A 24,955-nucleotide genomic window follows, 5' to 3' on the forward strand; every position below is an offset into this window, starting at 1 on the left:
GCTCTTAGAAGTGAAGTGAGTTTCTTGCAAGCAATGTATATAGTTGAGTCTCATTGGTTATGTAAGCCATTCAGTCACTCTATGTCTTTTAAAAGACTGAATCCATTTACACTAAAGATATTGACAGATAAAGCCTTTCTACAGCCATTTTGTAACTTGTTTTTAACTTTTATGTAGTTTCTTTCATTTTTCTTTTTTCTTCCTCTCTTATAGTCTCCTTTGTTTTTCAGTGATTTATTATAGTTGTATAGTTTGATTTGTCACTTATTATATTTTATTTATCTGTGTAGATTTTTGCTTTTTGTTTACCATGCTCTTCTGGTTATAACAAGTTACTTTAAAATGATAGCAATTTAGTGTGATCATAAAGATAAAACATAAACAAAAAAACAGAAAATATGTTGCTAAGGAAACTCCATATCTGCACTCCCTTTTTCCTCTCATTTTGAATGTTGATATCCCATTTTACATCTTTGTACATTTTGCATCTCTTAAAATATTCTTAATTTTTAACTTTTTTAAAGTTTGTACTAAAGATGCAAATGGTTCATGTACCATGTTTACAATATTAGAGCATTCCGAGTTGATATAATTACTCTCACCAGAGAGTTTTATATCTTCCCGTGTTTTCTCCTTATGCATTAAGGTCTCTTTCTTTCAGTTTTAGGAACTCACTTGAGCATTTCTTGTAGGAAAGGTCTTGTTTTGGAATGTTTTTAATCTCTCATTTCGAAAGGATAGTTTTGTTAGGTACGGTATTCTTGGTTGGCAGTTTCTTTCCTTCAGTTCTGTGAAAATATCTTTCCACTTCTCTTGGCTCGAGAAGTATTCTGTCAAGTAAATTGGGACACCCCAGTGTGTGTGTGTGTGTGTGTGTGTGTGTGTGTTTCTTCCAGGCTTGAGAATAGTATTTGTAACTTTTATCCATGAGACCTTTCTTGTATAACATCTTCGTTAGACATTGCTAAAATTAAACTTGACGAATGACATTTGACCTTCTTACCCATCCTTCTCTCGGTTTCAGAAGTTTTCTGCTCTTTAGTTGAATCAGCTTTCTATCCCTTTCCCATTCTCAAGTCACTCTTGAACTCTAATAAACTGAATATTTGATTTTTAATAGTGTCTCAAAATTCCCACAAGTTTCTTCTTTCCTCTTCATTCTTCATATATTTTTTTCTTTTGTCTCCTCTATTTAATTTTAAATAACCTATCCTGGAGTTCACTAAATCTTTCTTCCACTTTTTTAATCCTGCTGTTAACACCTCCTGTGGTGTTTCAATTTTACTTAGTATATTTTCCAATTAAATTATTTGTTTGATTTTTTAAAATTGTTTCTGTTTCCTTAAGTTTTGCTATTAGAGCATCAAATAATTTTCAGCATTTTCTTCACATTCTTTCAGTTTCTTTTAAAACAGCTGTTTTAACTTATTTATCCAAAAGTTGTCCCATGCTCATACTGCCTGTTTAGTTTCTGGTACCTTATGTTTTGACTGGTAGATAAGGTTGGTTTCCTAAAAAACTTTCATTCTTATTGGCGTATGACATTTTCTTGACATTGAAGGATTGCGTATTATCTATCTTCCTAATCTGACCTTATGCCTGTTCTCCCAGAAAGTCTAAGTACACTGCTCATTTTTGCAATGGTCATTTCTGTTATATCAGCACTGGGTAGTACCCTGGTTCATGTTGCTGAGAGTCTGCTACAGCTGTATTATCTATCCCTAGAGGGGTTTGTACCAAATCCCTGTGTTTTTCTGAATGAATCTGAACAGTACCTACAAAGAGCAGTCCGTCCCCACAGACATCTCCTTGAGTCTAAGGTATGCTCAGATGACTTGTCCACACTTACTGGCCCTCAAGCTACTTCTCACCTGACCTCATCATGGAGCAACTGGCCCCAGGCTCCTGAGTCATGACTTGGTGCTTACATTTCTTGTCTTCTCTCAGACAAACCACACATCTCTTTGCTGTGAAGCCTGCAGTTGGAGAAGTGATGGCATGGGCAGTCCCACAGCTACTAATTATACAAACCTGGATCACACCCAGAGCCCACAGCCTGATGAGGCCAGTACTCAAAAAGGAAAGGAGCAAGGCCAGGCTGCTCTGACCTGTGTACTTGCGGTCAGAGTCTGTTCTGTCAGCTGAGGGTGACATTGGTCAGAATACATATTTGTCTTCCTGGGCTCATGGGTCTCCTCTTGGCACGAGGCTTCATCAATAGGCGCTGATCTGGGGTCAAAAGTCAGTGGATCTTTCAGAATTAGATTTCTTTGACTCAGCACAGAGTTCCCAGGCAATGTCTTCTATTTACTTTTCTGTCATGCCCACCAGTGAATGTGTTTTTTTCTCCATGTGCAGCTGACAAGGTTGGAAAGAGGTGTTGAAGGTACTCCTTTGGCCACTAGGCTGACACGTCCAGAAACTCAATCCATTGGCAGTGGCCTGGGGGCACGGGCCATGGTTGGAAGGTTTTACTGTGTTGAGCCTGGTACCGGGTTATAAGAATATATTCTGGGATTAATTCCCTCTTCTGCTACTAGTCAGGTAACATCTCTATGCTGAATTTATTGGAGTTGAGGGAGGAGTAATATGAGCAGCCCTTTTCTTCATGCATTCTTCAAAATATCTGTCATTATTATTAGGTTCAAAGCATCTACTATGACCTATGACCAGGTTCCTTTAACTCTTGTGAGAGTAGTTTAATGCATTAATAGCTATTAGAATTGATGTCTCTAAGGGGAGATGTGACTGGAGAGTCTTTTTCTTCTGCCATCTTGCTCCACCCAAATCTTATATTAATCTCACCTAAAGAGAAATATCAACCAAATGCATGCTAATTTCCTTAAATAGCAGAAGTTTCTGTCTTACAGATGTTTCCTGCAAACATGAATTATTTAATATCAATGAATAATTTTTAAATAAACTTTTTAAAAAACTGTGGAGAAACAATAAATCCAGATAAAATATCCTGTGTCCTCACACTTGGAAAAGTAGAAGACAGACTTTCCTTTGCTCTATTTACTTTGAAAGTAGGAAAATGGATTCTTCTTACTGCTTTTCTCTTTCTTATTTCTTCTTCTTGTTCATTCTCATTGTTTTATCTCTCCCCTTCTCTCTCTCTCCCTCTTTCACTTTTTATACCTTACTTCAGAAAAGAAATATAGTTGGAGAAAGATGCCTCCTCAAGAAACAACTAATTATCTATGTTTTGAGGGTAGAAATGATGGGGAATACATCTTTTTTTTTTTTTTTTTTTTGCATCCAAGAAAGGAAAACAATGTCTGTAGTTGTTGAAAAGTGTCGTAGAAATATAAGGAAAGTAGTAAATAGCAGTTTTACTTAAGCAGATTGAATCTGTGATATAGGAGATGTATATCATAAGCCCTTTATTCAACTATACACTCCTGAAAAGAAGAATGGTTAAAGAAATACATGCATATAAGAATAGGCATTATTGGTCAACAACAATGCTAAAAATGTAAGACCTGGATAGGCAGACATATTGTTTGAATATGTTATGAATAAAATTTATGGAAATAGCAATTTCTGTTTATTAAATTGGGAGGATTATATAAGTTAAAAGTAAAAAACTAACAGAAAATGATGCATTAAAATACCTTATAAACTAAGTAAGAAACATGGTACTTAAAAATAATTTTAAAAAATCAATGATACTATATTTCCCCAGAGTACTATGTTATAGAACATACTAGAATAATGAAGGACAGCTAATGAAAAAGGTAAGTAATAATAATATTGGCAAATTATTGGTCATAAGGAAAAGAAGCAGAGATACACTGCTAAGTACACAATGGTTTGGGTTATAAAATAATATCCTCATGCCACCTCCCCATTGCACTTTCATAAGTCTACTATAGTCCTTCCCCAGTCACCCAAAGATGAATAAGTTCAGTGACTTAGGAAAGAGAAAGCATGTGACACTGAAAACTAACCAAGAGTAAAACATAAAAGCAAGTATACAATTTTACAAAATTCTTCTAACCTTAGTGCAATAATCAACTCCTACAATTGAAAGAGAAGCAAAAACAGTGTTTTTAACATTAGTGAGTGATGGATTTTGATGAAGGCATTTTTTGCATCTATTGAGATGATCTAGTGATTTTTTTCCCCTTAATTCTATTTTGCAATGAATTACATTTATTTGTGTCTGTTGATCCAATGTTGCAGCCCTGGAATGAAACCAATTTGACCATGGTATACAATATTCTTAATATATTTTGAATATAGATTGCAAATATGTTATGGAGGGATTTTGCATCTATGTTCAACAGGGATGTTGTTCTGAGATTTTCTTTCCTTAATGTATCTTTATCTACTTTGGTACCAGGGTGATATGGACTTCATAGAATGAATTTGGCAATGTCCCCTCCCTTTCTATTTCCTGGAATAACTTTTGGAGGACTAGTTTTGGTTCTTTAAAGGTCTGGTAGAACTCAGCTGAGCATATATCTCATCCTGGGCTTTTATTGGTTGGAAGACTCTTTTTTAGTGCTTCAATTTCTTTGCTCAGGATTGATCTATTTAGGTTTTCTTTATCCTATTGACTCAATTTGGGTAGGTCATGTGTATCTAGAAATTTGTCAACATCTTTTAGATTTAGAATTCATTGGAATATAACTTTTCAAAATGCTCCCTAATAATCCATTGTACTTCAGAAATATCTATAGTGATGTCTTCCTTTCATCTCTAATTTTGTTGATTTAGTTCATCTATTTTTTAATTTTGGTTAGTTTGACTATGGGTTTTTCAATTCTGCTTATCTTTTGAAAAAAACAAGTTGCTAATGCATTGATTTTTTGTAATTTAAAAAAATTTTGATTTCTTTAATTTTAGCTCTGATTTTAATTATTTCCTATGTTCTACTTGTTTTGATATTAGTTTGTTTCTGTTTATCTATGTAGTTGGGATATATCATTAGATTGTTTATATGGGGGCTTTCTGGTTGGTTTGTTCTTTTTTAGTGTAGTCACTTAATGCAATAAACATTCCTCTGAAAATCTGCCTTCAGCCTGGCAGGATGGACATGTCAGTAATCCCAGCAGCTTGGGATCTGAGGCAGGAGGATCATGATTTCAAAGTCAACCTCAGCAAAAGTGAGGTGCTAAGCAACTCAGTGAGCCCCTGTCTCTCAAAAAAAATACAAAATAGGGCTGAGAATGTGACTCAGTATTCAAGTGCCCTTGAGTTCAATTCCCAGTACAAAAAAAAAATAATCTACCTTTATAATGTTCCAGAGATTTTGGTATATTGTATCACTATTCTCATTTGATTCTAGGAATTTTTTTCTCCTCTTATTTCTTCTATTATCCATTCCTCATCCAATGGATTATTATTCAATATTCATGTATTTATGTGGTTTTTATAATTTCTTGCTGTTGCTTTCTAATTTCATTTTATTATGATCTGGTAAGATACAAAGGGTAGTATCTATTTTTTTTTCTAAGAGTTACACTGTCAGCTCAGATATGGTCTTTTTTGATGAAGTTTCCATGTGCCACTAAAAGAGAATAAATTCAAATTTTGTTGTATGAAATATGCAATAGATGTATTAGGTTCATTTGGTTTATGATATTTAGGTGAAAAATTTCATTATTGATTATATATCTAGATGGTTTATTGGTGACAGGATTATGTTGAAATCACCCATTATTATTGTATTGGTAACTATCTGGGACTTAATTTTGAGAAGTGCTTATTTTCTTATTTAGATGCAACAAAGTTTGGGGCAAAAATATTTAACATCATCATATTTTTTCCTTTACCAGTGTGTAGTGGTCTTTGTTGTCTCTTCTGATTAATTATTGCTTGAAATCTACTTTTTGGGACATCTGTAAAGTTACATCTTATTTTTAAACTCTACTTTCAAGAAATATTGGTTTCCTTTCTTTTGCTTTCAGTGTGTGAATGATTTTGCCTAGAGGATGAGTCTCTTGTAAACAGCATATTTTGGGGTCTTGATTTTAATTTACTCTGTCAGTCCATTTCTTTTGATTGGAATATTGAAACCATTTACACTCAGTTTTACTATGGGTAGATGTCTATTATTTCTTGACATTTTAAGTTGTTTTATATGTTTAATTCAGTAGTAACTTTCATTTGCTTGACAGCTCTTCTAGTGGTTTCATTCATTTGGGAGCTCTTGGGTTTATTTTTAAGTTCTTCTTTGGGTAGAATTTCTTTAAGTATTTTCTGTAGTGCTGGCTCAGTGTTCATGCATTCTTTTAGTTATCTTGGAAAGTTTTTATTTGTCCTTTGATTATAAATGATTGCTCTTTTATATATAGAAATTTTTGTTAGTAATTATTTTATTCCAAAGCTTTGGTTATCTCTTTGTAGGCTTTCCTTGATTTTAAAGTCTGAACTGAGAATTCAGAAATGAACATTTAAATATTTCCCTTTAATTATGCTCTGCCATTTTTGTCATGAAGCTTTTAATATTCTATCCTTATTCTCTATATTAGCTATTTTGGTTATAATGTGTCTTGGAGATGTTTTTTTCTAATTGCATTTGAGGCTTTATAAATTTCCTGTTGCCCATCTAATTCCTAAAACATGGAAATTTTTCTGCTGATAGTTCATTGAAAAGGTTCTTAACACCAATATCATATATCCCCATGCCTTTTTCAATTCCAAGGAACTTTTAAGTTTGTCCTCTTAATGTTGTCTTTGAGGTCTTGTATGTTCTGATCATGGTCTTTTTTTTTTTTTTTCCTTCTTATGTTTCACTGAGTGTTCAAATTCATGCACCCTGTCTTCACAACCTGAAGTTCTGTTTTCTACCTCACTAAACAGTTGGTTATACTTCCAAGTGAACTTTTGATTTAACTTATTGTATCATTTTTTATAGGAGTTCTGATTGATTTGTTTTCTGAATCCCTATCTCATCTCTTATTGAAATCATCTTTCATCTTCTGTGTTTTCTGTGTTAGTTCATTTCTTAGATATTCTGTTGACTTATTAATATTTTTTTATTTTATTTTTATTTTATTTTATTTTTTATTGTAAACAAATGGGATACATGTTGTTTCTCTGAATAATTTTAATATTTTATAGTCTTTCTCTGAAATTTCATCCAATTCCATGTCTGTGGGGTCCTTTGAGGATTATAAAATTTGGGAGGACTTGTTTGTCTGATTCCTTATGTTTTCAGAGTTCTTAGACTTGCATATCTATTGAGAGAGAGTTCTCATTCTCTTTCATGAGGATATTGTTTTGTCCTGTACTTTCAGTATATCTTAGCTTCAACACATAGGTTTAGTATACCACAAGTATTAATTTTTAATCTCCAATGCTTCTAAGCTCACAACTGCAGAACTGTTGATTAAATTCATTTTTGCAGAGCTGCTCCAGCACTATGAATTTCTGTAAGTTGCCATCTTCCTTTCTGACATTTTATTCAATTTTTATATGCACTGTATGTTATTTTTAATTATACAAAGCAAAACCTTAATCATTAAGAAGCAAAGTGTAACTTAATAAGAATGAATGAAACTTTTATCACTTTATATTGTTAATGCCATTGGTGCTTTCAAAATTAATAGGTAACTGGAAAATTGCTCATCTTGATTTCCTTAGAGATGGATGCATCAAAAAAATCTATCATGGAAAAATCTTGTTTTAGCTTAAGACAAGACTTTCATCTTTTCCATCATAGAGATCTCATTTAACTAATCACTTGTTTTGCATTCAGAATTAGTTGGTTCTTGCTTATCAAATTTAATAAGTTACTGAAATAAAATTTCTCTATGTTTTTAAAAGGGTGACTTCTTACTTTAGTGACTGATTTTTTTTTGAGAGAATACTATTTTCTTTCAGCTAATCCCTGCCTCTATTATGATGAACACAACAATTGCGAAGCAAAAGCAAAAGTCCTTGGATGTAAACACCTATCTGTTAAAGAATTCTGCAAAGCTACTTGTCTGTGTAAGACTGAGATAAAATAACTCTCTGCCCTGCTGTGAAAATAAGATGTCTTCTAGATTCTTCTGTATTATATCCTTTTTTTTTTTTTTTTTTTTTTTTTTTTTTGCCCAGGCTGGTCTCAAAGTCTCAAATACCTGGAGTAGTAGTCTTGCTTCAGCCTCCAAAGTAGCACCACATCACCTATTTTACCCTATTTACTTCAGTAGTACCTGCTGAATTTAATTTGTTTTTAATTACAATGAAGATCCTAATTTTTTAGACTCATTTATGGACATCAGTATATTTTCATCAATGCTACACTACTATTCTAATGCATTGTGAAATAAAATTAATTTTAAATTTCTTATGACGAGAGTGAAAGGTCAAGTACAACATTTTCTTCAAATTTGAAAATACAATTTATATTTCTTAGGGGAACATAATTCAACTAATGGCAGAACTTCATCTCTCTACAATAATCTGCATTAAAGTTGTGCATTACCTTTTGAACTTCCTTCTCTGTTTCTCCATTGACATCAAACAAACTAATGCTTGTCTTCCCTGCACAATTAACTTAATTCTTTACTTTTAAATTTTATTTCTATTTTAAATCAATCATTAAAGCAAAATTTACCAATCAAAGAGTCAAGTCTCAATTTGCAGAGAAATATTACTGTTATATAAGGTGCTTCCTGAAAACTCATGTGTGAGATAATACAAGAATGTTCAGAGGTGAAATTATTAGATTATGAGAGTTGTAAAGTAGTCAATGGACTAATCCACTGATATGCATTAATTGGGTGGTAATTCTAGGCAGGTAGGATGTGTCTGGAGAAGACAGATCACTGGGGGGATGCCTTTGGGGTTTTATTTTGTCCCTGGTGAGCAGAACTTTCTCTGCTTCCTGGTGCCATGGCCTAAGCTTCTCTTTTCCTCCATGATCTTCCATCATGATTTGGCCTAATCTCTGTTCCAGAGCTATAGTCAGTAAACCATGGACTGAGTCTCTGAAACCATGAGCCAAAATGAGCTTTTTCACCTGTATTGTTCTTATCAGGTCTCTTGGTCACAGCAAGACAAAGTTAACTAAAACAATTACCTAGAAGTGTATTGAATGTTTCATTGCCATTTCTAGGTAAATGTTAGTGAAGCATGAAAAAAAAAACGGGTTTGTGTGCCATTAATTTAGCAACATATAAATTTGGTCATGATTAATTACAAGTTGTACTACATATATAGATGATATTATCTTCCTAATTTCAAAAAATTGGAAAAGATATACAAAACATTGTGTAGTATTTTAGGTAGATAGCTATGAACAGATGTGTAGAGGGAGGACAATAAAGAGAGGTAATTTACAGAAAGGACATCAAACATATACATCAAAGCAAGTCTATATGTCATGGAATCTGTAATAACAGGGAACTTTGTCAATGCAGACAAAGATCTGGAAAATGGGGACTGGTGAGTTAAATCTCTCCCAACCATAGTTAATTATAAACATTTAAGGGCACTATTGTTTCAAATATTAAGTCATAGATACATCATATGACCTGTCTTCATGATTCTTATAAAGAAAATTTGCTGAGGGTTATACAAAATATTCAAAGGGTAATAAACCATTAATTAATCAAAATGTTATATGAAAAGTAGGACAAGAGAGAAGGGTCCCAATCTGCTTAAAAACCCCAAATGTGTGAGATCTATGCCCTTCTCCCTGCAGACAGCTCAGTCAGTACCTATGCTGTGGAACCTTACCTTCACCTTTTCTAATAAACCCCTGACTCTTACTCTGTGTAGTTCACTTAAAATCCTTCTTTTGAGATCACAAGGACCAATAACTCTGGACCACTGTGGTTGCTTCAGCTCTGCAGAAATCCTGTAGAAAAGTATGAGAAATAAGTCCCTAAAGAAACACCAATAATATATTAGTCCACATAGGTATGAGCAGCTTTTGTTTGTAGATTTAGGGAAGACTCAAGTGTACAGTGATGAGTTATTCTTGAATAAGCAAAGTTGCAAAACTACACTGAGGAATTAAGGTTTTTTTTTTTTTAATGCTTTTATTAGTGCCTTGCAGTTACACATAATAGAGGGCATTCATCTTGACATAATGTTTGGCATTAAAATTGCCCCATTTCTGTCCTCAATGTTACTCTTTCTCTGCCCTCCTCACTCCTCATATCACTTCTCCTTGTCTACTCTACTGGTATTTCCTCTATGTATTTATTTTTTAATTGGTACTTTAAAGATATATCTATATGTGGACTTCACTTGGTATATTTGTACATGTGCATAGTATGATTCTATAAAAATCACTCTGCATTTCCTTCCTTTTCCCATCCCTTTGCCCTCTTCCTCAATCCCCTTTATCTGTTTTATTGATATTTTCATGATATCCACCCCTCTTTTTTTTCCCTACTTTTTTCTAGCTTCCACATATAAAATATTTGACACTTGACTTTCTGTGTCTAGCTTATTTCATTTAATACAATGTTCTCCAGTTCCATCCATTTACTAGTAAATGCCCTAATTTTATTTTTCTTAATGCCTAAGACTCTATTGTGTATATATACCACATTTTATTTATTGATTCATCTGTTTACAGGCTCCTGGACTGGTTCTATAATTTGGCTATTATGACTTTTGCTGCTATAAACATTAATGGACCTGTATCACTGTAGTATGCGGATTTTAGTTCTTCTGGACAAATACCAAGGAGTGGGAATAACTGGGTAATGTGGTAGGTCAATTACTAGTCTTTTGAAGAATTTCTGTATTCCTTTTCAGTGGCTATACTAATGTGCAGTCCCACCAACAATGTATGGGTGGGTATAGCTTGTTGCCCACTAATGTGCAGTCCCACCAACAATGTATGGGTGGGTATAGCTTGTTGCCCACATCCTCACCAACTTTTATGGTTATTTATATTCTTGATAATTGCCATTCTTACTAGAGTGAGATAAAATCTTAATGCAGTTTTGATTTGCATTGCCCTGATTCCTAGGGAAGATGAACATTTTTTCATATATTTGTTGGTCATTTGTATATCTTCTTTTGAAAAATATTTGTTTAGTTCATTTGCCTATTTATTGATTAAAACATTTTGTCATTAAGTTTTATGAATTCTTCATATATTCTATATCTTAATACCCTAGTACAGGAGTAGCTGGAAAATTTTTTCTCCCATTCCGTGGGTTCTCTCTTCATGCTCTTATTTCCTTTGTTATGCAGGGTATTTTTCATTTCATGCCATTCCTCTTATTGACACTTGCTTTTATTTCTTGAGCTTTAAGAGTATTGTTAAGGTAGTTTGTGCCTGTATCAATATGTTGGAGTGTTGACCTGTTTTCTTCTAGCAGTTGCAAAGTTTCTGGTCTAATTCCTAGGTCGCTAATCCACTTTGAGTTAACTTTTGCACAGTGTGAGAGATAGGGATCAAGTTTTACTAGTCTACATATGGATATCTAATTTTCACAGTCCATTTGTTTAAAAAGTCTATCTTTTCTCCAATATATATTTTTGTCATCTTTGTCAAGGATCAGAGGACTCTCTAAGTTTGTCTCTCTGTGGGTTTGTCTCTGTGTCTTCCACTCTATTCCTTAGGTCTTCATGTCTACTTTGATGCTGTTTTTGTTACTATAGACTATAGTGCAATTTGAGATCATGTATTGTGATGTCTCCAGTGTCACTTTTCTTGCTCAGGACTACAGTAACTATCCTGGATCTTTTATTTTTCCAAATATAATTTTAGGACTCTTTATCCTAATTTTGTGAAAAATGTCAATGGTGTTTGTATATGGATACTACTGAATCTGTGTAACACTTTTGGTAATATGACCATTTTGACAGCTAATTCTGACTACCCAAGAACATGGGCAGTCTTTTCATCTTCCAAAGTCTTGGCCAATTTTTTTTTTTCTGTGTTCTATAATTTTCCTTGTAGAAGTCTTTCACCTCCTTGATTATATTCCTTCCCAAGTTGTTTGTTTCACTCTTTTTGTACCATGGATTGAATCCAGGGGTGTTTGATCATTGAGTCATCTCTTTTTTTATTTTCATTTTTATTTTTTTAATTTGAGGCAGAGTTTTACCACATTGTTTAGCATCTTGCTAAGTTGCTGAGACTGACTTTGAACTTGAAATCCTTCTGCTTCAACCTTCCAAACCTCTATAATTACATGCATGAACCACTGCAAATGGCTAGTTTTTGTTTTGTGGAGGTCATTGTGGAAAAAAAAAATAGTTTTCTTGATTTCTTTCTCAAAGGTTCACCATTGGAATATAGGAAAGCTGTTGGCTTTATATACTGATACTATCTCCTGCTACTTTGTTGGATTTGTCAGCTCTAGGAGTCTTCTGTTTGAGGTGTTTCAGTTTTCTAGATACAGGATCATGTTATCTACAAACAGATAATTTGACTTCTTCTTTTCCTTTTTGTATCCCTTTGATTTCTTTCTCTGGTCTAATTGTTCATGCTATGGTTTCAAGGACTATGTTGAATAGAAGTAGTGAGAATAAGCATCCTTGTCTTTTTCCTGTTTTTAGAGAAAATGCTTTCAGTTTATCTCCACTCAGTATGACATTGGCCTTGGGTTTGTCATATATAGCCTTCACAATGTTCAGGTAATTTCCTTAGTTTCTCCAGCATTTTAAACATGGACTGTGCTATATTTTTTCAAAGGCCTTTTTGTATCTATTGAGATAATTATAATTTTTGTCCTTGATTCTATTTATGTGGTGAATTGCATTCATTGATTTGCTTTTGTTGGGCAGAATTTACATCCCTGGAATGAACCCATTTGATCATCTTCTTAATGTCTTTCTGAATGTGATTTGTTAATATTTTATTAGAGATTATTTTTTTCATTTGAGTTCATCAGGGATATTGGTCTGTAGTTTTCTTTCTTTGATGTATCTTTATCTGTTTTGGGTATCAGGATGATACTGTATTCAAAAAATTATTGGAAGTGTTCCTTCCCTTCTATTTCATGTAATGTTTTGAGAAAACTGACATTAGTTCTTCTTTAAAGGTCTGGTAGAACTTGACTGAGAATCTACCTGGTATTAGGATTTTTTTTTTGTTGGAAGGATTTTAATTGCTGCTTCAATCTCATTGCTTGATATTGGTCTGTTTAGGTTTTCTATATCTCCCTGGTTCAATGTGGACAATTCACGTGTGTCAAGAAATTTGCAATTATTCTAGATTTCTGATTGTTTGAAATATAAATTTCAAAATAGTTTCTAAAGATCCTCTGGATTTCATATATGTATGTTTCTGTGGTGATAGCTCCTTTTCCATGTATACTTTTCATGATTTGGGCCTTCTCCTTTTGATTAGTATGGTCAAGGGTTTCAAAGTAAGAAAACTTTATTGCACTGATCCTTTGTATTATTTTTATTCTCTATTTCTTTAATTTTGGTTCTGATGGTAATTATTTTATGTGTTCTACTGATTTTGGAATTAATTTGCCCTTCCTCTTCTAGGGACTTGATGTATAGCAGTAGAATAATTATTTGCAATCTTTCTTTTTCTAATGCTGGCACTTAATGCTATAAATTTTCCTTTTAATGTTATGAACACTTAACATTTGATATGGGAAGTTAAGGCTAGATATATTTGCTCAAATTTTAATAATTTGAGGTTAAATTTGTACCAAATTATATTTTTAGTTTGTTCATTTCAATTCAAAATTTTGGGGAAATGTACAGTTTATGTACTTTATGAAAGTAAGTGGTGCCTCTGACTCCTTCTATACCATACAATGGTGACTGTACCAGGTGAATAAATTCTGTTTAGTTACAAGACAAAAAAGCAATTTGAGAAGCATGCCTTTATGATGTCAAACCATGATTTTCCTTCTAGATCTAGGAACATCTCATCCATGTAAATGCTTCAGATCCACTCTCAAGTTCTATTTAAACTTCATATATTAGGTCCATCCATTTGAGGGTATATATTATAGGGTGAAAGGGAAATTTTGTCCCTATCCACTGCAGATTCCATAGAACAAACTGGCAGACAGATTAAATAGGAGAAAATATTAAGAAATCTCTTATAGGAAATAGGAAATCTCACAGCAGTAAGGGAAGTCACAGGAGTGTGGTTACCCATTACCCCAACATAATTCATATTGTGAAATTCTCTTACAATATGCTCTTTTCAGATATTACCATTGTGTTTCTCAAAATTCACATTCCACCCTGCAGGAAAGGAAGCATATTCATATATTTCCTAGGTGAAGGAGAAGAAGAAGGAAGAGGAAGTTTATGTCTAAGTAAAATTCAAATAAAGCCATCACTTTGTCTTTATTTTCCAACTTTAAATAGTTTGCTGACTTACTTAAAATTATATTTGCTAAATATAGAAATCATTTACCTCCCAAAAAACTCTGAATTTATTAACTGTAAAAATTATCTGTAGTGAAGAAAAGGAAACACCCCTCATACACACTATTCTTCTATTATCTTAATAGCATTCAGAAGCACAGATATTATTTGGGAAATTATAAGAAGACTATTTTACATTTTAGTGGACAGAGGCGAGAACTCTTCCTCAGCATGTACACATCTTTCTAAAAAATATAAATGGTCATATCATTTTTATAATTTTACTAAATATATAATAAGTATTAACAAATGATTTTGAAGCAGAAACAATACCTAAATGGAGTCTGTTCTTTCACAGTAGTATAGTGGTTCTGGGTTTATAATAAAGAAGTTAATGGCATGGGCAGTATTGTCACCCAGCGGTGTGAAATCAGAGTACAGCATGTCCTTATGTTAGAGGAGGTAGCTAGGTAGACATGAGCTGGAGAGATAGGAAAAGAAAATTCAAGCTCTGCCCCTGAGCAGCACACAACTGGTCATTTCACTGCCCAAGTACTACCTCTCTTACAGTCAGAAAACTCCTTGTCAATCTGGAAAAAAATGGATAAATTCTGTGTGGGGAAATTTCCAAAAGGGTGAAATTGGTGCAGATGCACTAAGTCTTGGCAGGAAACCTTAGCAACCACCCTAAATACAGTACACAGGAGGAAGGAGGATCCTGGGTCAAATAAAAGAAAACTCATCATGTGGGAGACTCCAGGCTGTTTCCTCCCTTAGAAGCAGCCCACTCCACACATCTCAGAGTGTCATTCCCAGTTCACTAAGTAAACACCTCATGTTTTTTCTGTGCCTCCAGGCCGAAATATTTTTGGGGGAATATGTGTCAGTCAGCTTTGCATCCCTGTGACCAAAATACCTGAACAGAACAACTTACAGGAAGGAAAGTTTATTTTGTATCACAGTTTCAGAGGTATCAGTCCACAAATGACCAACTGCATTGTTCAGGGTCTAAGGTGAGGCAGTAAATCATGGCCAAAGTGTGTGGCAGAGGAAAGCTGTTCACTTCATGTCAGCCAGGAAGCAGAGAGAAGGAAAGGAATGAAGGGCACAGGAACTTATGGGGGACGCCTCCTAGTCAACTTTCACAGAAAACAATAACCGAGGAACCCCTCCATCTCCTGACAACCAGCCTGTAACTATAAGCAAGATTTTTCTTCTTTGTTCTCATCTGTAATCCAGAAATAATTATAGAATCAAGTGTATGGGTATATGGTAATGGGTAAGTAAATTAAAATACTTAAAGCTTAAAAAAATATCAGTTGCTTAGTGCTGTTTTTGTCCAGCTAGTAATAATTTAGTAAATGGTACGACTCACCATCAGAGAAGTATGGAGAAACAACCATTCACATACACGTTGGTGGACCTACAATTTTTAGAAAACATGCATAAACCCAGTTGTGTAATATCAAGTTAAGTAGCAATTTTATGTAAGAAAACAATGACAGTGGAAGAAAAATAAAAAGTGATGAGCTTTCAGTACTGTAAAGTATTAATATATTTGATGATCAAGAAACCCAAACTCTTGCCTGTTTCAAATGAGAACATAAATATTTGTGAACGTGAATACTAGTGAGACATTGTAATTAGTGTAGGTACACCAAAGTCTAATACATGATCTTTGTAGTTTCACTGGATTGTTTTTCTTCTATAAATCCACTCTTTTCTTCTGAAAGCATATAATAAAAGAAAGTTCTTTAGGTTTCTATTGCATCATATCCCTTGGAAGTAATAGAAAATAGAAATTACATTTTGCTTCAAAGATGAAAATTGAGTGATCCTAAATGTGCTTCATAGACCAAAGATCTCAAAGAAAATGTGAGTCAGATGATGAAATTGTTTAATGTTTCCCAACACTATTCCCATGACCACAGCTTATCATGAGTATTTATAGACCCACAGCACATTTATTCATAGTATGAAAAATCCTATACTATATCTCAAAGTCACTGTTGGATGGAGGTAGTGTGATCATGGAACAGATGCCTCCAAACGTGTGTATGTATGTGTGTGTGTGTGTGTGTGTGTGTGTGTGAGTGTGTGCATATATATATTAATCAAGGTCAACAAGACCTGTGGAGCAAATGTAGAAAAAAACAGCAGTTGGAATCAAAAACTGATTAGGATGTTGGGTCACAGTGGGTAGCAGCAAGACAGAAAAATGGATCTACATCATAAAGAACGATGAAAGAAAACCAAAGTGATGCCCTGGGCAGACAATACATTCTTAACTTTATTATGAGTACTATCATATAGTACTTTATTATAGTCTGTGGTATGCTATTATATACTGCTATTTTATAATCTATGTAGATTCATATGGAGACCAAAATAATGAGATCTTCCAAGGAGTTTAAACTGCAAGTGCCTATAGTAAAGTTAATAATGAATTTTTAAACTATACTCAAAGCTTAAATATTTGGGGCATGATTGCAAGCATTTTATTTTTCTTAATGTACAAGGGCACTACTGTCCCCTTACTGCCAAAGGAATGGTGATATCAAATCAGTCCTGGGCTCAAATATGCCAGAGTGTTTAATAATAGTGAGCATGTGGTGCAACTCCTACATTTAGATCAGCCCAGAGGTCTAAATGCTGGCTCCCTCATTGCCACACATAATGAAATAGATTTTTCACCAAGGACATCTCTTACATTTATATCTGCTTATTTTTATGGGAGTGAAGTGATAGAGCAGCATACAAATTTTACTACTGTGAAGCCAACAGTCTCACATCAAATTAAGATAAATTTTCATTCATCTTTTCTTGAATCTAAAATTTAGAATTCATTACCCCTTAAACACAGACACCTTTTGGAAAAGTAACTCCACAAGACCACAAGATGGCAGAATATACACACTACATTTAGTAATGCTTTTGGCAGTGTTATCTGGGCTCAACAGAATTGTCTGGCGTTTTACTTAATATGGTGCCTGATGATTTTGTGTATTGTTTATTTGTTTGTTTGTTTTTTGTACAGAGGATTGTACCCAGAAGAGCTTTACCACTGAGTGACATCCTCATTCCTTTTTATTTTTTGAGATAGGATTGAGACAAGTTGCTGAAAGTCTTCCTAAATATCTGAGACAGATCTCAAACTTGAAATACTCCTCCCCAGTCACTAGGATTACAGGCATGAGCCACCGCACCTGATTTAACCCATGAAATTTTGATGAGTAATTTACATAATTGTCTTTGATATATTAATAACTCTACACTTATTTTTAAACTTTTGCAAATATTGGAGCTTCTCTACATGTAAAATGAACAAAAATCTTGAATATTATTCAGAGGAGAATTTCTTTTAAAAATATACATACTTTAAATAAAGCCCAATAATCTCTGAAAGGCATGAAAATTATTTCACACCAGCAAATATCAACAGTATTTAGCTTTCTGGCTTGACATTGTGCATTGTGGAAATCACTGTGTCAAATATTTACTGCCTTTTAGGTATGTAGACATTTTCAGAATGCTTAGAATATATTAAGTGATTTTTATTATATGACTTTAACTATATAACAGAATCTGAGGGGGGTATATTATCCCCACATTACATATGAGGACACTGAAACCCAACAATTTCAGATGACTTCCTCATTGCCACACAGAACGAGCATCTGCTTCTGAAACCAAGGCATCTGCTTCTGAAATTTAGAGGTAATGAAATAAATGGGCCACTAGAGGGAGGAATAATGACATATTTAAAATATTCTGACAAAACAGCACGTCATTATTTTCTTTTTAATTCCTTCTCATCATTCTATAAGCAAGATTGTTACGTACTTTTAAATAAAATGAAGAGCACACAGAGCTGTCTACTGGCCTGTAGTTATTAATCTCCACATGACGCTTGTATTCCAGTATAAAAGCTAGAAGCATGTATACAGAGTCCCACGATCCATACCACTCCTTTTCTCTAAAACTTTCTGTGATATTATCATAACAGAGTTCTCATTTTGGTCAAGAGTCAAACTCAAACTCAATTCTTTACTGAACTATATACCATTAATCTTCCCCCTCCTCACACTAAAATATTAATATTTTAAACCTAAGTGTGCCATAGTATTTATTTTTATCTGTATCATTTTTTTCTTTTTCCTCTGTTCTTTTTCCTTGTCTTCCTCTGAAGTAGTTGAATATTTTTGAGAATTTTATTTCAATTTGTTTTCTAAAGTTTATGGGTATATATGAGTATATACCCTTGTATTATTTTCTTAGTAGTTTCTCTCCTTCTGTCTACATACATGTATATAACATGCACGTACATGTAAGAAATGGAAAAAGCATACATCAGTCTAGTGTTGTTGATGTTTTAATACTTAAATGTAGTATAGAAAGTTCTCTTCCTTGGAATTCTATTACTTTTAAATTATTTTTCACCCTGTACTTTAAAACTATAATTATTTGCTCTATTGACACTAAACACCTCTCTAAAAATTCTTACAAGTTTTCTTTGAACCAAAAAAATTAAGGAACTCAAGAGAAGTATAGTCTATTATATTTTACCATTATTTTAAAATCTATTTTTAGGCAGTTCTTTCTTTCCTGGGATCCCTAGCCACTTTCTGTTTGGAATTCCTTTTCTTTGTAGAGAACTTCCTTTAGCCATTATTTTAGGGCAGGTTTGCTAGCATCAAACTGTAGTAGTCTCCCTTCATCTAAGAATGTCTTTTTTTTTTCTTTGTCCTCATTTCTGAAGGATATTTTCACTGTGTATAGAATGTTAGGTTGATGGTTTCTTTCATGAAAAAAGAAAAATGTTGCCTTTGTAATTTCAGATGCTAAGCCTCCTGCCATTGAGTTAATGTTTCCTTATAATTAATGTCTCACTTTTGCTGCTTTCAGAGCTCTTCTTTGCCATTGTTTTCTAGAAATTGAATTGTGATGTGTTGGGGGCTCTCAAATGTACCCCACAGAAACCATGAGTGAGTGGGCAGTTTTTCTGACTGTGCAGGACTAGGATTGAGGAAGTGTTGACCAAAATGTTTCCTGTTCCGTTATTCCACATTTTCTCTGTCCTCTACTTCAGAGAGTGTACTATGATTGGTGGTTTTTTTGTTTGTACTTACTGGAGATTGTGAGTGGAGGCTTCAGCTGTGCTAGTTGTGGGCAGATACAGAAGTCAATTGCCATGTTCTCCCTCAAGGTTCAGTATTTCCAGCACCTCTCTTCTACTTTCGGGAGTCTTCCTATGATTGTTTGTTGTGAGCAGTGGGACCAAACTCTCAGGTCCAGTGAGGGCAAAGGGGCATTGGAAAATAAGGATTCATAGACACAGATCTTGAAGATTAAGCTGGAATCAGGTGGAACTCTGCGATCTGATGGAGATGAAAATCTAAAGAGTTACACCAGCAATCTTTTTTTATATATGTTTCATTATCAGGTTAAAGACTATGCAACCATTACTCTTTGTATTCAAGAAAGTTACAGAAACTAGGACATCTATGTAGGTTTTCCACAGTTGCAATCCACAGTTGCAAAGTGCAATGTTAGGAGATTTGTGTAGCTCTCAAGAAAGTCCAAGAAGTGTAAAATACCATAAAGGTCAACCCTTTTAAGCAGTTGAGAAAATACAAAAGTGTGATTATATAGGTTATAAAATTCACGGTGCAACTATTAACTTGTTAAAGAAAATGACTGGATACCTGAATTCCTGCATTTTCAGAAACATTTTTAGTTTTCACAATAGATTCGACTAAACTCATCTATTCTTCCAGCAAAATAAATGTTCTCAAAAGCCTATTCTTCATTGGTCAAAAAAAAAAAAATCAATGAAAAATTGTTCAGTTCCTGACTATATTATGAGAACAGAATGTATTTTGTCTTTTCCCTGTCAACAGCATACTTTGGTATTTTGACAATGGAAAGAAAATGAATTGCATTATATTGTGACCAACACCATTTTGGAAATTTTATTCTTCTAGCATAATATGTGTTTTTTTTTCCCTAAAACAAAGAAAAAAGAATTATATATATAAAAAAGAAAGTCTATTGTTTAAATTTACTGTAAGGCAGGCAGGAACTGGAGAAGTGGAGCTGGTGAAACATTGTGGCTGTCTAGCATGAGAGTTCCTTCCTTTCCAGGAGCTATGTGCCTGAGATCAAGGTCAGAGCTGATGGGACTCTTGCACAGAGACTCCTCATGCAGGGCATTGCTACAGCAGCTAGGCATTCTGTGCCCTTGCACAGAAACATTCCCACAGCCATGAGGTCATCAGAGACCCCCAATCTCAGTCATTGCTCTCCCATCCTCTGTCACCACTCTCCACAGTTGTTCTTGAGTTATATTTGGTATTTTCTCTTTTAAGAGAGAGGACCTGAGAGAAATGGGCCCATCTTGCTCACTATCCTCCAAATAGGTCAACTGTTTGAACCTCCTACAGAGGTTCAAAATAGAGGCTTTGCCTGAATTTGCTCTGGAAATGGATCAATTATCTGCTCTCGAAAAAAGGTAGACTTTGATAATCTTCTGTTTATATGATTTTTTATAAAGCTCCCAATCTCATTAGCTGATTAAATCTAGCTACTTAAGTTGGGAGTATCTTCTGGTGGGATGTATGCGATGTTATACACCTTATAATACATGTTATATATTTGGAGATGATTTAAGCATGTTTATAAAGGGATGAACCATGATGGTATATGATATGTATAAAACCTTCCAGTGGAAAGAATTTTAGCAAGCAGTTGCTTTCTTCTGAACAATGAAGAACTAATTTTCTGAAAGCTTCATTTGTTTTATCTACTTTTATTTATAGTGATTCTTTGTTAACATTTTTTTTTTAAAACATGAATACCTTGCATAATGTCTTTGCATCTACCTGGTATGGAATGTTATAATCCAGATTCTATATTGCATAAAAATCAAAAATATTCTTAGAGGAAACTCTCACAGTCTGTGATCATTTGTACATTAAGCTCTTTTCTGCTTTCTAGTAACTTTAGGAAAAATTCTAAAACACCAAAGCTAAATGGATTATCATTGATGGTACCCATAGAATAAACACAGACAGACGGGATTGGAAAACATAAGGCACAAAGTGGTACAACACCATAGAACAAAAATGGATATCTTTCTTAAAAACAACACCAAGGTATTAGTTTCTATAAACAATAGCACAACAAGCAGTATGTAAACATAACTGCTTAATGTGTGAACTGCATTGACAGACTTACATATAATTTTGAAACTTTTTAATGTGAAAAAATGTTCATTGACTATCATTAGTTGCATAATAATCTTCATCTCCCTTAGTACATACCATCTACTTGTTATAAGTTTTAAAACTTTTCCATGAAACTCTTTACAAATAATGGGCTGATAGAAAATCAGGACCCCCAGATGCAACTGATGCTGACTGATTTTCAATAAAATATTTCCACATCAAAAACTTCTTAAAATCATTCTATTTTTTACATTTAGATGAAGTACAATTTTATTTTATTTTTTAAAGTGAATAAAATTACCAAAATACGCTCTACTAAATAATATTTTTTCTTATTGATTTGTTTTGCTAATTCTATCTTACATCAAGTTTCTAAATATACATGTATCTGTTCACAACATTTTATTCTGCCCAATGGTCTGTTCAGCTTCTTCCTGGTCTATGCCTCAACAATATCATTAATTTGACCTAGTGTTTGTCTTACTATCTGATGGGTAAATGGCACTTATTTTATTTTCGTTTTAAAAAACTTCACTATTAAATAAATAATTCTTAAATTCATATCTTCACCTTCTAAAAATTCCATCTTACTGGATTTCAGTTGCTATTAGATTACATTTATAGATTACTTGAGGAAAACGTCGTTTGTTTTTTTTTAATTTTGAGTGATTCTACCTTTGAACATGGTGTTTGGACTAACTTTTCCCCCAGATTTTCTTTTAGACTCTGTAAGAGAGAGAATAGTATATTTTCCTCACCCATCAAAAAAATTGTAGGGAAAACACCTATAATAAAAGTCAGGTTAACAAGAGGCAACAGTATACATTTATTTAAAGTAAGACATGTGACATGGGAGCCTTTGGAAATGAAACAAAGAAATGGGGAAAACTTGTGTTTTTTTGCTGGGGTTTGATGACAAGTGGACAGTTCTGCAGACGTATTGGACAGAAGGCAGGATCTAAGGGTAATAAATTGGGAAGAACTTATTGGGACCTGTGTTTGTATTCTTCTCTGAAGTCCTGTTTTCTTCTGAGATCAGTAATTTCCTTTCCCCTTCATATACAGTGGGCATCGCTCACATGAAGGTTTTCCTATTTAAGAGAATAAGGGCAGGAGAAGATGAGAGTGGTTTTACTGCTTCTGCTGCTTTCTCGATTACAAACGTGCCATAATCCAAAAATTCTCCATAATAGCCAATGATTTTACTTTGCCTAATTCATCAATATTTTGTAATGTATTAAGAATGGAATGAAAATAATTAAGTTTGTTAAATAAAACCTATAAATAAATTGAGAAAGAATACAAAATGTAACAATATTAAAATGTGTATGATATTAGTTTAAATGTTCAGAAGTGTTTCTAGAAATACTTTTGAAGCAGTTCAAAAAGAAAAGGAGAATAAAGGTTGAAAGGTAAAAATAAATAGCATGACTAATTTGCAGAAAGAAATGATCATGTAAGACATTTGTATATTTTCCCTATTGAGATTTTTACATAAAACTCATTAGTTAGTTTATATCATTTTTATATAAACTCATTAGAGAGTTTTATGCCAGATAAAAAGACTGTCAAACTAAGTAATTTGAATACACAGATATTCATTACTATGAAAGCATTATAAAAATTACTGTCTAGGACTACAATAAAAACTAAGCAGTCATCCGTACTTCCTTATACATTGGTATATACTAAGATTTCAGTTCTAGTTTAAATAACTCATTAATCCATTTTTAAATTCCATTTTTTCAAAATACATCTACCTAGAGTTTGTTATTCAAAGGGAGCCTCTGTTACTTAAATATTCTGACATTTCTGTGAAAACAAATATTTTTATTTCATCTTCTCATTTAAATTGTAAGTTATTGGAGTGTAAATATTTTGTTGAAAAAGTAATTTTTAAAATACTTTTAAGCTATTTCTTAATTTTCTTTTACTTGCCATGTTTATTTTGTTAAGTCAGACATTTCTTAATCTTTTCTCTTGAAAAGGGTATGATTTCTTTTTATAAAAAAAATTAAAATTTTTCTTGGTTTTAATTGTTTAATTTCACTATTAATGTTCTGGGGCATACATGTGTTTGTTTTAAATTTGACCATTATATATGATGTGATACTGATATTTTTAGAAATCATCTATCATTTATGAAAGGTTATCAAAGTTTTCTTTGATATTTTATCTCTTTCATTTATACTTTCACTCCAATTACCTTTCTATGACAAATGTAGGTCATTTCTTTTTTTTTTTCATTTCCATACTCCCTGACAGTATTCTCATTTTCTCTGTTGGTCACTTTTTTAGTGATTCTAAAGGAGTTTCTTTACCCATATTGCATTCAATTCTTTAGCTATGTTTATGAACTCCATTTCTTTTAATTATTTATTTTACCATTTAAAATAGTTTTAATATTTCCCAATGGTTAATTCACAAATCCTTATTGATCATTCAGATTTGCAGTGTGTTTATTCCTGTAAGGAATTTTATTTGTTACTTTAAAATAGTTCTGCTTCCTTTAGTATATGTTGTCCTATTTGTTGATGTTTTCTCATACTGCTGGAGCTCCTCAGGTACAGTTTTTTTCAGTCAATATGTTTGTTGATTAGTTTAGTTCAGGCAAGACTGTATATTAGCTTTACTTTTGTTCTTGGTGTTGGATGAAAAAGAAAGACATAAACTCAATAAGCCCTTTACTTTGTTGTTGACAGCCCCATACTACCTATTCTTTGCTAACAGACAGATACTGGCTGAGTGAAACTACTCAGCCAATCTAGTAGCATCTCTTCTTTCTGGTTGGTGACATCCTCTTTAATTGAGACAAGCAAGAGGCTTCCAAATGTGTGTTTGTCTTTTGATTAGCATTATTTCAGTGTTGCCTCACAATTGGCAAAGAAAGAGAAAAAAAAATGAAACATGCTTCTACGAAACTCTTTATGATTTTGGCAAAAGTTTCTCTTTCCATCTTTTATTATTTTAAAATTTATTCTGTCTCTTTTTCCTGAGACCACTTTTGCTGAGCTTTGACACCATAATTCCGAACTTCCCGAGCATTTAACTCTTGATTTTTTTTAAGATGTACCTTTCAAACTGCCACTCCTATTAACACATCTTGATTGCATTCATTGCCCTGATAATAAAACACGGAAGACAGAGGAAAAAGTGCAACAAAAACCCTGTACAGCAGTCAACCTTTCTACTTGGACTTGAGGTGCAGCTATCTCAGAAAATGCAAGAACTGAACCGTACTAGGGTTTGAATCAGAATCCCAGAGTCCTTTGTATTGGACAAAAGAAATTTTGGAGCTTTGGTCTTTAATGTCCCACAAAGTCCTGTGTGTTAAAGGTTTTTCCCAGTCTTATGGCACTATTGAGAGATCATGGAACCTTCAGGATCTAGGGACTAGTGAGAGGAAGTCAAGTTATTGGGACATGCCCTTAAAGGGGACATGGAGGTCCCCGTCCTTTTTCTTCCTCTTGTTGTGC

At 33.4% G+C, this 24,955-nt stretch overlaps 1 protein-coding gene across 8 annotated transcripts in view; it reads left to right on the forward strand.

Moving 5' to 3' along the window:
- Crisp1 (cysteine rich secretory protein 1) overlaps positions 1–24,955 on the forward strand; it is a 76,939-nt gene that overhangs the window by 25,406 nt on the left and 26,578 nt on the right. The window contains exon 8 of one of the 8 annotated variants that reach the window (XM_047559389.1): positions 7,837–8,039. The exons of the other annotated variants lie outside the window; for them this stretch is intronic. Coding sequence (XP_047415345.1) covers positions 7,837–7,964 — 128 coding nt within the window. The 3' untranslated portion in view covers positions 7,965–8,039. Of the gene's footprint in view, positions 1–7,836; positions 8,040–24,955 lie in introns of those variants that run through there. 8 annotated transcript variants of the gene reach the window in all.

The sequence above is a fragment of the Sciurus carolinensis genome, chromosome 7 (assembly GCF_902686445.1).
Source record: "Sciurus carolinensis chromosome 7, mSciCar1.2, whole genome shotgun sequence".
In the NCBI taxonomy this organism is placed as follows: domain Eukaryota; kingdom Metazoa; phylum Chordata; class Mammalia; order Rodentia; family Sciuridae; genus Sciurus; species Sciurus carolinensis.